The sequence below is a fragment of the Phocoena phocoena genome, chromosome 12, assembly GCF_963924675.1.
Source record: "Phocoena phocoena chromosome 12, mPhoPho1.1, whole genome shotgun sequence".
Lineage (NCBI taxonomy): Eukaryota > Metazoa > Chordata > Mammalia > Artiodactyla > Phocoenidae > Phocoena > Phocoena phocoena.
In genome coordinates, this window is record NC_089230.1 from 12675106 (window position 1) to 12688157 (window position 13052).

The following is a 13052-nucleotide window of genomic DNA, read 5'->3' on the forward strand; positions in this document are numbered from 1 at the left end:
AGCTGCTTAAAAAATAGTAACCTAAGGGTTTAGGAATGGGCTTGCCATATTGATGTGGAGTTAGCAGGAGGTACCATAATGTTAGCTTTATCATTGTTATATTACTTTGTTCTATAAGACTCACTGATTGATATATTAGAAAGTTAAGGCTTTGTCACAAGATAACTACATTATTTTGCTAAACACAAGATTCATTTGGTGAAAAAAATTAGTATCAATCAGCTTGACCGAATGGGTTACTCAGGTTAGACAAAACAGTAACTTTGGTAGTGTTTGGATGAAGTTACCTTTTAAATCAGCTTTCAGTTTAGTGTTTTGTTCAAAATTCGGATTATTGGACCCTACTTTGACTCAGTGAACCAGATTTCTTAGAGTTCCTCAAAAGTTACACTTTCTGGAGCTCACTGTAAAGCCTGATATCCTCTGCCTGAGACCATATACTAATATGCGAGTGCAAAGTGGTGTTTTGTGGGATAGCAGAGAAAAGTTTTGGATTAATATGAGAAGTCTAGATATTTGTCGGGGTTCTGCCTCTTACTGGTGGTTTGATCTTGTATAATCATTTAACCTCCCTGAACATTTTTTTTTTCATGTTTACCCATTAGGGTTATTATAGGAAGCTGATGTGATAAAAGCACTTTTTAATCTTCATGCTATCATATAAGGGAAAGATAGCATTATTATTATGGTTATAGTTAATGCAAACTCTTTAAATAATAATCTAACTGACATAACAGAGTTTTCTTTCCCCATATAATGTTATACATTAAAAAATAATCTAGGTGTCAAAAGTAAAAATACATTAGAGAACATGATCAGGGTGGAAACCAAGCAGTGAAGGCAGGCCAGCATCTCAGGTCTGAGTTGGACCTGGACTGATTTGAGCAAATGATGGAAGTGTTTTGAAGCCAAGTGGAATCCAATGAGGACAACAACAGGGTACAAAGAAATTAAATTGCATTGAGAGCAGATGGAAAATGAATGCCTTTGCCTAAGTCTACCTACCAAAGATCAAGAAGACATAAAGACAACAAGCTGAACATAAATCAGGCATGGAACACTACAGCTGCAGCAGTATGTTGGACCCTGGAATGCATAAAAGAATATGAGACCATCTTTTTTTTTTTTCCACATTGAGCCAGGGTATGAGCTCTTTAGGGCACTGAGTCTGGTTCTTGACCTCCTTATCAATAACACTTATTAAAAATAAAATTAGAAGGCAAGCACCAATGTAAGAAAATTTTTGAAAAGTGTAACTTTGGATCAGAGGACTAAAGGCTGGAGAGAAAAAATGAAGAATCCCTCCTGTGAATATTTTTTTTACTGAAAGGTAAGCCTGAAATAATGTCAGGGTATTACACAATCCTTTAGCTTGTCAATCAGTTGCAAGAAAGGGGTCATTCCTACCCCCTCCAGGTCTCCTGAAATATCAAAAGATATTTATTCAATCATTTATTTATTCAACAGATGTTTTTGGAGTACACTTTACTGTGCTAGGCAGATATTGGAGATACAAGAAGGAGCAAGACAGATATAATTTGTGCTCTCAGGGAGCTAAGGCTAACTTGTCCCATGCACCATGTGCCTACTGTAGATGGTTAGCAAAAGTGGCCACAATGACTTCCCTCCCTACATCCACACCCCTTTGCAATGTGACTGCAGCTCCATCAATAGGTGGAGTCTGTTTTCCCACCCTTTGAACCTAGAACCTGTGATGGCCATGAGAACAAGCCTGGGCTAACACAGATGATGGAAGATGAGGATCCATGAGGAGCTAGCCATTCTTGCTATGGTCACCTTAGATCAGCTGGCTGACAGCCGATAGAGCAGCTCACCAGAGTGAGCCCAGCTAAGACTGGAAGAACTGTCTAGCCCAGCCCAGCCCAGCCCAGCCCAGCCCAAATTACTGATCTATAGAATTGTAAACCAAATAAATGGTTCCTTTCAGCCATTAAATTTTGGAATGATTTGTTATGCAGCAAAAGCTGACCAAGTAGCCCTTAGCTATGTAAGTATGACTCAAAGTTTATCTTGGGCACATAATTTTCTTATATGATCAAATTACCTTGATAACTGCCAACTCTCCACTTGACTTTGCGTTGCATGGACATGATCTCAGTGTACAGTTTCAGAATACAGACACCCTGGGAAGGTTTGATATTGGATCTCTGATCTGCAGAATATGAAGTTGACTAATGTGCTTGACGTGTGACACATACAGTACAACATGCTTCTTGGAGAAAATACAAATACATAGATAGGCAGGACATAAACATCTACAATGGTACAGACAGCAGTTAAACAGTTAATGCAAATCCAATTAGCTTTGTTTCCTAACATGACGGTTCATGACTTAAAAAAAAAAGAAAAAAAGAAAACAATACCTCCCTGTCAGATACTGAATTTGTAAACGAATCAATGACCTATAGACACAGCCGTAAAGTCTCCAATTTTTCCCCCAAATAATTTTATTATTTTGATATATTAGTGAAAAGGTCACCAAAGACCTATGTACTGTTCCAGATGTCTGTGTGTAACTGCCTTGATTCTAATGGTGACACCTCAGTGGAGATTAGTGAAAGGGATATTTGATTTATCTTAATTTTCAAATATGTCAGAGTGTCTTTTCCTCTCTTCCTGGCATCCACACTTCTGTGTCCAGCTCTCCCAGTTGGGCGTTTTGGGAAAGCAGCCAATTCCAGGGCTAATGTGTTTCTGCCGTTATCTGACACTGATGCTGCTTCACAGAGGCAGCAATGAAGATAAGCCCCATTTGGATGTATTTTTAAAGCGAACCTTTTAGTTGCTTAGACCAGAGCTTCCCCAGTTAGCTTCCTTTCTCCTCTCTCTGGCTGTGCTAGAACCACATATGTGGCTGTGAAACTGCTGGATTTGGAGGGGAGTCAAGGGCAGTGTCGGGGCAGCTGAAGGACATTCATGCTGAACTCAGGAAAAACACTCCACCAGACAAGCTGGGAGCTGTACTTCCAGGAAAGCAAGGCAGGTGAAGGGTTCCGAGAGGATCAAATATGACAAGAGACCTCGGCAGTGGTACAGGGTACAATACCAGCAGCCACTCCCCAAAGTGCCTGAAAGGAGAGGGAGGGTATAAACAGGTGCTTAAGGAGAGAGAACGAATCCTTTACAATGGCCACCATTTTGCTCCAATGGTAAATATTTTAACCTTAGTTTAGGACCGAGGGTTTTAAGTTGCATTCTTTAACGTATTATCTTCAGGTTAGAGAAAAATCTATTTAAATTCCTACCCTCTTTAAGTTATTCACAAGATTTCCATAATCACCGAGAAGGAGAGCTGCTTAGTAAAAGGAGCAGGCTTAGAGGTCTTGATGTGAAAAAAAAAAAAAAAAAAATTAAAGAAGCAGAGTAGAAAAACTGTTCTTTCTGGCTTTTGTTTCCGAAATGGAATTAGAAGTGAGACATAATAAGCTAATAATTTCCCTTTGGTTGGAAATAGGCCTGCCATCATTACCTCATGCTCCCCAGGGCTTGCGAGTTCCTGGGTTCATTTTAACATTATTTAATATCAAGAGTATGAGGATTCATGTCGCCATGGCAGATCCTTCTGGGCCATATTACATTGGTCCTGTGGTCAATTAGAAGGGGTGAGCCTGGGCTGGGTTGGGTGGCAGTAGTGGCCATCACAAGGGACAGCGAGGAGTGGGGAACAGGAAGCAGAGAGGAAGCAGCTGTATCCTAAGGGAACCAGGCTCTCTCTCTGGCTCCGCGACTTGACTTCCTGATGATTTTTAGGGAGCCATCTGTCCCCACTGTTCTGCTCCCTGACCCTAGAAACTTTACCTAAGGTTCTGACATGAGGATTTACTTTCACAGGGAGTTTGAATTTGAGTTCTGTGTTATAAAATTACACAGGCTGTGATTTTTGGATGCTGGCACCATCATTCAGAAATTTACTTACTTAAGTTAATTTTAATAATTCAGTGACTGATTTACTTTACAGGCCAGACTCCAAAATTTCCAAACCAGTGGCTTAACAAGGCAATATTAACTTAGAGACAGATTTTTTTTTCTCTTTCCTCCTTTTTGATGTCTCATGTGATTATTCTGTTGTGTGTAAACCTTGCATCTTCTGTGCACGCTCCCATGTGTACTCTTCTGTGCACAGGGCTATATCTTCCAACAGATAGTCACTCCTCATTATACTAACCTCAACTGGTATGATGACTGTTGCAAAACTAATTTAGTTCTAATAATTAAGTAATAAATTTGATGTTTTCTCTAGAGTTCAGGTTTAAAAATTTATAAATCAGTGACTCAACAAAGTTAAGGACGGGCCATTGAATCCTCTTTTCTCCTTTGGTGTGACAGTGAGTTGCTGGGAACATCGTCACCCATCACTACAGTGGGCAAAGTGCTTTCTCTGTAACCATAGATCCAGAGCAGGACTGGCTTTTGAGAAGTGACAGGGACATTGGAGTGATATGCATGAAACACCTAACATTGGGGGGAATGAGAAGAATTCTAGATTAAGATTACTTCCACAATATGCTGAAGTCATTAATTTTGCATAGAAGCAAAGGCTGTGAAGGTAGTAGAGTTTTAGTAGATTTATGGATATCTGATGATATCTGATTGGAATGTCTCTATATCTGAATGCATATGTACAAAATACATAGAGCGCAGCCTCAATCCCCTCAATCCTTTTCCAGTGGATTCAAAGCTTGGCTTTTAAGAAGCTCTATAATTTTTCTGTCATCCCCAGGAGGTACACCCAATCCTAGAAGCTGCCTACCTGATGGTTAGTCCTATCCACTGTGTTGGCCGTGGAGGGGAGGTCTCTGGTGTTCTGACGCATTCTAGTGGAGTTTTGCTGCTCAATGGTGGAGGACGTTGGGATGCAGAACTCTCTGAAGCATCGTTTGAAGTTTTCATCCAGAAACGCATAAAGGACTGGGTTCAGGCAGCTGTTTGTGTAACCGAGAGCAATGCAGAAGTGCCATGAAACAGTCTGGAAAGTAGTTTCTGGGATTGTGATCAAGGCTTTGACGATGACGTAAATGTGAATGGGGGTCCAGCAGACAATGAACACAGCCACAACCACCAGCACCATCCTGGTGATTCTTCGCAGGTTCCGATCCTTTTCTTTGGAGCCAGAGAGCACGCGGACGCTCTTGAGGCGTAAGATCATCAGTCCGTAACACACCGTAATGACGAGGACGGGCATGATGAAAGCAAAGATGAAAACACAGATCTTCAGCAGGTTTTCCCAGTACCAGGTTGGGTGAGAAAATGTTAGAGTACAATCTATGGAACCTAGAAGAAAAGAATGATAAGGAAGAATTAGCAGCACCTTTTAATGATGTCATTAGGTGTTGCGGCTGCCATTTTGCTCTCTAATTTATCACCTTGACCTGGGTTAACTTCTGGCTGTTACTACACAGGCCAGAAAAGGAAGATTTAAAGAAATCATGGAAGAAACTCAGTTCTCTTTTGATTTTCAGGGAGAGTTATTTTTTCCAGATACGTCATTTAGGTTGTCCACTTTGATGACGTTAAGCTTTCATTCAGTCAACAATTATGAATCTCTCACCGTGAGCTAGATCCTCTATGGGGCCTAAGTTGATATAAAAATATAATCACTGTCCAGATTCTATAGGAGTTTCCAGCTAATGGATGTCTTCACTCCATTTTCTGGGTTTTTTTGGGGGAGGCACCCATGTGGCTTGCGAGATCTTAGTTCCCCAACCCGGCCACCACCGCAGTGAAAGTGCTGAGTCCTAACCACTGGACCACCAGGGGATTCCCTTAACTCCACTTTTTGATGGGTGATTTAGCATTCTGAAATGAAGTCTAAAAAGATAAATTTGTCATGTAGGCAGCCACCTGAGATTTTAAAACAAGCCTCCACTTAATGTTCTTTGGGTTTAAGCTCTAATTACTCTTGAAAGAGCTGTGTTCTTATTTTCCCATCATTTTGGTGAAGTAAGTGCAGAGAAATCAGGAACCAATAGATTATGGTTTATCTTCTCTTTCAAATGTTTACTGGACTTAAAATTATAGGGGAAAATTCCTATTTCAAAATATTCAAAACTATTTTGCTAAAAAGAATCATTAAAATTACAATTTGTCCGCAGCATGGGACCACTCCATAATTTCTACTTGGCTTATGACTTCACCAACATATCTATCTATATTCTCTCTATCCCTCAGGCCTGCAGCCATACTCACCTTGCCGGTACTTTGTTGTCGCCATGAACATCACAGGCAGACCAATGGCTGAAGAGAGGATCCAGTTGCAGATGTTGACGATCTTGGCATTGCGGGGAGTGCGGAAATCCAGGGCCTTGACGGGATGGCAGACTGCGATGTAGCGATCAATGCTCATGGTGCAGAGGGTGAATATGCTGGTGAACATATTATAGTAATCTATGGAGATCACAATCTTGCAGAGGATGGTTCCAAAGGGCCATGTTCCCATTAGGTAATTGACACTCTGGAAGGGCAGGGTACTGGTTGCTAGGGCATCTGCCAGAGCAAGGTTGAAAATATAGATGTTGGTGGCAGTCTTCATTTTGGTGTATCTAAGAGATGAAGGAAGAGCAGTGGCACCGCCAGAAAAAAATGAAACCATCAGGGTGAAATGTAGTTAAGCTTTCAATTAAAAAGCAAAAACTAAAAAACAAAAGAACAGAACAAAACAAACCCCCCGAAAACCAAAGCAAAAACAATGGCAAGGATTAGCGGGAAGCATTTGAGATTAGATACAGAGGAACTCTTTCACAGTAGTAGATTGGCCATTTATAACCATGTGCCTATGGGCTATATATATAACTTCTCTACCTATCAGTTTCATTATCTGTAAAAACATTATAATAACAGCTGCCATACTGATTTATTGGTTTATTTGCTCTTTTAAAAAATGTGCCGGACACTGTGATAGGTGTAATAGACACAGGGAGTGCTCAGTCAAGTATCCAGACATGGGGTAATAATACATTTTAATTCTAAATATATGAGAAAAATTTCAGCTATGTAGTTAAAATTATGGAGCAATGTAATCGTGCAAGAGTGTATGTATATGTAGGTGTATACACATACACACGCACACACACACAGATATACAGGCTATTATGGAGTCATAGAGATGAGGCAAAGGGAATAGTAGGGGTATCATAAGGAAAGAAGGAATGCATCTTGAGAGCGTACATGCGCAAGTTTAATTTTACAGTTGGTAGGAGTAGGTCATTCAAGACAGAGAGAAAGCTCGAGCAAAGGCATAGAGGTGAAATGGCATGATGTGTATGTTTGGCACTGAAAGAGTAAAGATGCCAGCAGGAATGACAAGGAATCTGTTAGAGGAGGAATATAGAGGCCAGTTCATAGAGGGACTTGTATACCATGGTAAGAAGATTAGACTTTATCCACTTTGTGATGGGGAAGCTAAGGTTGTTTGTCTTGTTTTTATTATTTAATAACTTTATGGAGGCATATAATAAAAGTATACAATTTGATGTTTTGCTATATGTACACACTTCTGAACCCATCACCATAACAAAGAGCAGGGATTGGCTTGCACACTCAATTAGACTGATTTTGTAAACAGTTCTATTGGTACACACTCACACCCATTTAATTAATTCTTATCTATAACTGTTTTGATGATGCAATGGCAGAGTTGAGTAAGAGACTATATGGTTTGCAAAGCTTAAAATATTTACTATCTGACCCTTTACAGCAAAAAATGCCAACTCTTGATCAAGATGATGAACATGTCAATCACTCCCCCCTAAATGCTTCCTTGTGCAGCTCTCTAATCCTTCCATCTTGCCCCTCCCTGCCTTGACCCCCACTCCCACTGTCCTATAGGCAATTACTGATCTTGATCTCCCTTCTGTCATTATAGATTAGTTTGCATTTTTTAGACATTTTATGTAAATAGAATCACCCAATATGTACTCTTTTTTTGTCTAGCTTCTTTCACTCAGCACAATTATTTTGAAATTTATTCACATTGTTGCATGCATCAATGATGCATTCTTTTTTATTGTCCAGTGGTATTCCATTGTATGGATATGCCATAACTTGTCTATCCATTCACCTATTAATGGGAATTGGGTGGCATCCACTCTTTAGATATTACTAATTAGCTGTTATGAACAGTTTTGTACAAGTATTTGCATGGACCTATGTTTTTCTGTCTCTGGGTTAAGTATTTAGGAGTGTTATGTGTCCTCAAAGCCGCAGAAATTAGAACTACCAAGTAGAAGACAAACAGGTACGGCGAGACACTAATGAATTATATCTGATGGTGGAAGAATATCTTGCAAATATATCGTCAAATTGTCAAATATATTTGACACTCCACGTCTATCTGCTCTGCTGTTGGTAACGGGACCTCAATTTCACTCTAAGGAGCCACTCATTTCCCATTCTCAGTCCATGTTCTTTGCGATGGGCTCCATTGCTAGTCCAAGGCATGAAGATTTAAAGTGAATGCCCAGCAATCGTCTCATGTTTCAACTAGAGCCAGTGAGATTTGGGGGGGACTTCTGGGGAAAGAGTATATTATTTTTAAATAATTAAACCTGAGAGGATGCAAGGCATGTAGTTGTTGGAAGAGCCTGTCTGAAAATGGATTTAACCCATAGCATGTGGATCTGCAAGAGTGAGAGAGAAACCCATACCTAAAGCCTGCATGATGTAAAGGCACACTCGACACTTCCCAGCCAGCAGACCTTACATTTCACATCTTATCTTTAGCAGAATGTTTTATGTCAAATAATCAGGTTCTTTACTGTCAGTTTGTGACTCATCATACTTTTAACATTTTCTTCAGGCTCTTAGCACCAGGTACTTATGGATGTATGATTGTTTCATTAAAAAAAAATCCTTTCCTCCCCCAGAATGAGATGCTTGTGAAGCAAAATTAGGTTAGGTTTCCACATCACAAAAGGAAAAGTGAATATTTATCTATAAAAGCTATGTCAATTGGCATTTTACAGGAATAATGCTGTTTTTCTCCATTTATCCAAAGACCTTTCCTCTGAAGATAGCCAGTATTCGTATCCCAATTACTTACCCTCTGAATCACAGCACCATATAAAAGAGGGTTCAGCAGTTTCCAAAATATGTGGAGGAGAATAATTATACAAGACTAAAGGTTTGGGAATTCCACTTGCCTCTGGCATATCTCCAAAGCCTTCCATCTGAAGGGATAGTCTGACCAGAAAAGGGGTCATGCTGTCCAGCAAACATGGGCTTTTCATTCTATTCTGTTCTGATGTGGTGGGATGAACATTGCTCCAGGAAAGTTACAGGAACAATCAGAGTCACACTGTAAGTTATAGGAGTACACGAACCAGAGTTAGCAAGCATGCCGAAGAGGTGAGCCGGAGGAAGGATTACCTTTGGGTTCAGTTTACCTGGGTGGGTCTGAGTAGAACTCCTGGATGTTAACATACAATCCTTTTTCCATCTTTTGTACCTATGAGTTCTTACTGTGTCATAGATGAGTTTAGTGGCAAAGTGGGCAAAACAAACTGGGAGGGATAGGTGACACGTTCTCAGAGTGTCTCACCTGTACTACAGGACCTTTTTGACATTGACTGTTCCTGCTATGCTCACTGAATTAGATCTTTTCCTCTAGGCGGTGAGCCAAACTATTTTTTCCTTTCTAGTTAGCCCACTGAAATTTTCCTAGTATGTATTTAAAAAAATTTGTTCTAAATGACCTAGTAGTTTATTTGCTATATGAATCCAAATGAATTACAATGCAACTATTAAAAAAAAATTCTTCTCAGGACCTTCAATGCTTGACCCATTAGAGTGATTTTATGAAGCCTCCAGATGCTGTGTTGGGGAAGAGGCATTATAAACCCATTTCACTGGCAGCTCACCTATTCTCCTGTGTTCCATACATACCTTTGGTTTGTAAGTACCCTCCCTTTTTTGTGGTTATAATTCCTATTTATCTTCAGATGCATTCTTCATTCCATTTCTCCAAATATTACCACTTACCAAAACATCATTGATTTTTGACCCACTTGTGCTAAATGAAGCCAAACTGAATAAATTACTCTTGTATACCAATGGGATGGGCTTTGTAAACCTTTTGTTGTTGTTGTTCTATTTTGTTTTTGAGTTAATTCTTGAATTGTGATGACCCTATCTCTGTCCAGAAAAAAAAACAGACCAAGGATGCTTGAAAAGAGGAAGAACGTATTCCAGAATCCAGCTTGTCAGTTTTGTACCCCATCATGTGCTTCACATGGCTCTCCACCTATTTTAGGAGTTCACAATAGAACCAGCTGGGATGTACAGAAGATTTTCACCTCTTTTTGGGCTGATTTTCTGCCCTTTGATGTTTTACCAAATGGAGGTTTTTTTTTTTTTTTTTTTTTTTTCCTAATATCAGTGAAGAAGAAAGATGTCTAACTCAATAAGGATTCAATGAGCCCCTTTTATATGTTCAGCATTGTGCTTGGAAAGATACCTTTTTCACATCTGTCATGACTTTTATATCCACTTACCCTCACATAGAGAAATTCACATTTTTAATGGAGAAAAAACCTCCTTAGAGTGTTGTCTTTTAATACTCATGATTAATTGGATAAATCCAATGAAATAAAGGCACTTGTCCTACATTTCAGTTATCATTTAGATGAAGAAAATGGTCACATTAGTACCTACCTGAATCTCTCCTTTACTATCCATTCCATTCTGTTGTCTCAGGCAAACATACGTGTGTGTGTGTGTGTGTGTGTGTGTGTGTGTGTGTGTGAAAGAGAGAGAGAGAGAGAGAGGTTGAAAACAACCAAAACCTATGATACATTCTCATTAGGTATTAACACAGAAAGAGACCATATATTAGTTTATTATTCTCTGTTACCTTCTCAACTAGCTTAGTGGAGGGAACAGGGATTTCTCACTTTGCTATAAAATATTCTAAAGCATTTTACTTACATTTATTTTAAAGTGGTTTCTGTGGTCAGTGACCAAATTTCCAATGAGTTTATACTAGCAAAAGGAGAAAGTAGTATTCTGAGATCTCTGCGCCCTGCAGACAGAAAAGTGATTATTGTTTACTAATTTGTCTCAGAACAGAAGACAGAGAGAGGTTTACAGGAAATTAAACAGCGAGGCACCTCCTTCCAGAGGTCAATTACCTCTTTCTGTCTCTGTGCCACCGGAGTGTAACAACCATCAGAGTCTTTCTAATTGAGTGGTTCTCTTTTTTTTTCATCCATACTGCCTTTTTGTTGTTCTTGTTTTTCTCTATAGTCCTACTTTCCTTCTACTCCATGTCCCATTAATGAAAATTCATGAAAAAAATAGCCTTCGGATGGAACAAGGACAAAAGTCTGCTTTCTTCAAGCAGTGGATGAACTTTATAAATAGAAAATGCAAAATGAGTAACCGATCATATTTTTATTTTCGCATTTGGTGCTAGAAAAAATCAGAATAAAATGTGTGGCTCCTTTTAATAATTGCATAGAATTCTAATGGCACTAGAATCTAATATACTTCTATTGTACTGAGCATCCTGCGAACCTCATCATTTGATTCTCTTTTGGCTTCCAATTTGTCTATTTTCTTCTTTATTTTTCTTATTTTGTTGCATGCATTTTTGTAAGGCTCTTTAAATCCTCTTGTTAGAATTGGGAACTGAGGTGGAGGATGGGGAAAGAACAGGCCCACACATCAATGGAGAGGGAAGGAAATGAAAAGAGAGACTCTTCCATTATGGCCAAGAGACTTCGCTTGACCATGTTTTGCATTACACCTTTCGGAAGTGCTTGTTTTCTGCTTTATTTGATTTCTGAAAATTTTATATACTTCAGGATATTTATTTCATCAGAAGTTTATATGAAAAAAATAATGTTTTTTCCTTGATTCCTGTATTCTGTGATAAATAAAATTTACCTATTATTGAAACATATTACCATGCTAAATCCTCTGATGTACGTAAACCATTATAATTTGGTGAAATATTCTTATCTGTGACTTTAGATTTTTGTTTCCTGAAATATAGGTTTTTATCTCTTTAGACCAAATTGCTTCAAAAACAGCATCAGAATATCTGTCTCACCCTTTTGCTTCTTAGATAACAATGTTTTATTTTTATTCTAAAGGCCTGGTTGTTAAAATTTAGAAATACTTTAGGGACTTCCCTGGTGATGCAGTGGTTAAGAAATTGCCTGCCAATGCAGGGGACACAAGGTTTGATCCCTGGTCCGGGAAGGTCCCATATGCCTTGGAGCAACTAAGCCCGCAAGCCACAGCTACTGAGCCTGTGCACCACAACTACTGAACCCACGTGCTGCAACTACTGAAGCCCGCACGCCTAGAGCCTGTGATCCGCAACAAGAGAAGCCAATGCAATGAGAAGCCCACGCACCGCAACAAAGAGTAGCCTCAGCTTGTTGCACTAGAGAAAGCCTGTGAGCAGCAATGAAGACGTAACACAGCCAAAAGAAAAAAAAGAAATACTTTAGCTTCCAAACTTGGGAGTTCTAAGAGAAAAGGAAATTCCTTTTATTTTAGGATCTGAAAGTTCTGAATGTAAAAAATAATCAAAGGTGAATTACCACTAACATCAAATAATAATATATCCCTAGGCATTTCTTTAATATTGAAGGAACAAAAGAGAAAACTTCAAAATATAATAAAACAATTCTACCAATGTCAATATTAGAAAATTGCTTTTTGAAGAAGCTCAAGTGTATGCTGTAGATTATAAATTTTTAGAGAGAGTAGACTATGAGTAGAATTATTATCTACTGCACTTAGTGCAACAAATTTAAGATTTCATCTATAGTTTTGGTGATGATGTTGTGCGTATAATCACTCAATACAAGTATAATATGAAAGATAGCATGAACAGAAAAGTTAAAAAGCTATAATTAAATTATCCGTTCAAAACAAAATCCAGCACAAGATGGTCACCAGTAAATGGAATTGAATACAGGAAGAAGGGTTTGGATTATAATTATTTTTCTTTATGATAAGATGAAACAACCTTTTTTTTTTTTAAGGAACCCGTGGCTTTTGAAGTAAACAGGGAATATTCCTTT

At 38.8% G+C, this 13052-nt stretch overlaps 1 protein-coding gene across 2 annotated transcripts in view; it reads right to left on the minus strand.

The window, feature by feature from the left end:
• Positions 1-13052, minus strand: part of OPRM1 (opioid receptor mu 1) — a 53021-nt gene that overhangs the window by 13526 nt on the left and 26443 nt on the right. Inside the window, exons 2-4 of one of the 2 annotated variants that reach the window (XM_065888554.1) lie at positions 6208-6560; positions 4772-5292; positions 2129-2173 (exon numbers count right to left, since the gene is read on the minus strand). In XM_065888554.1, the coding sequence (XP_065744626.1) occupies positions 2129-2173; positions 4772-5292; positions 6208-6560 (919 nt within the window). Of the gene's footprint in view, positions 1-2128; positions 2174-4771; positions 5293-6207; positions 6561-13052 lie in introns of those variants that run through there. The other variant, XM_065888555.1, reaches the window with a different exon arrangement.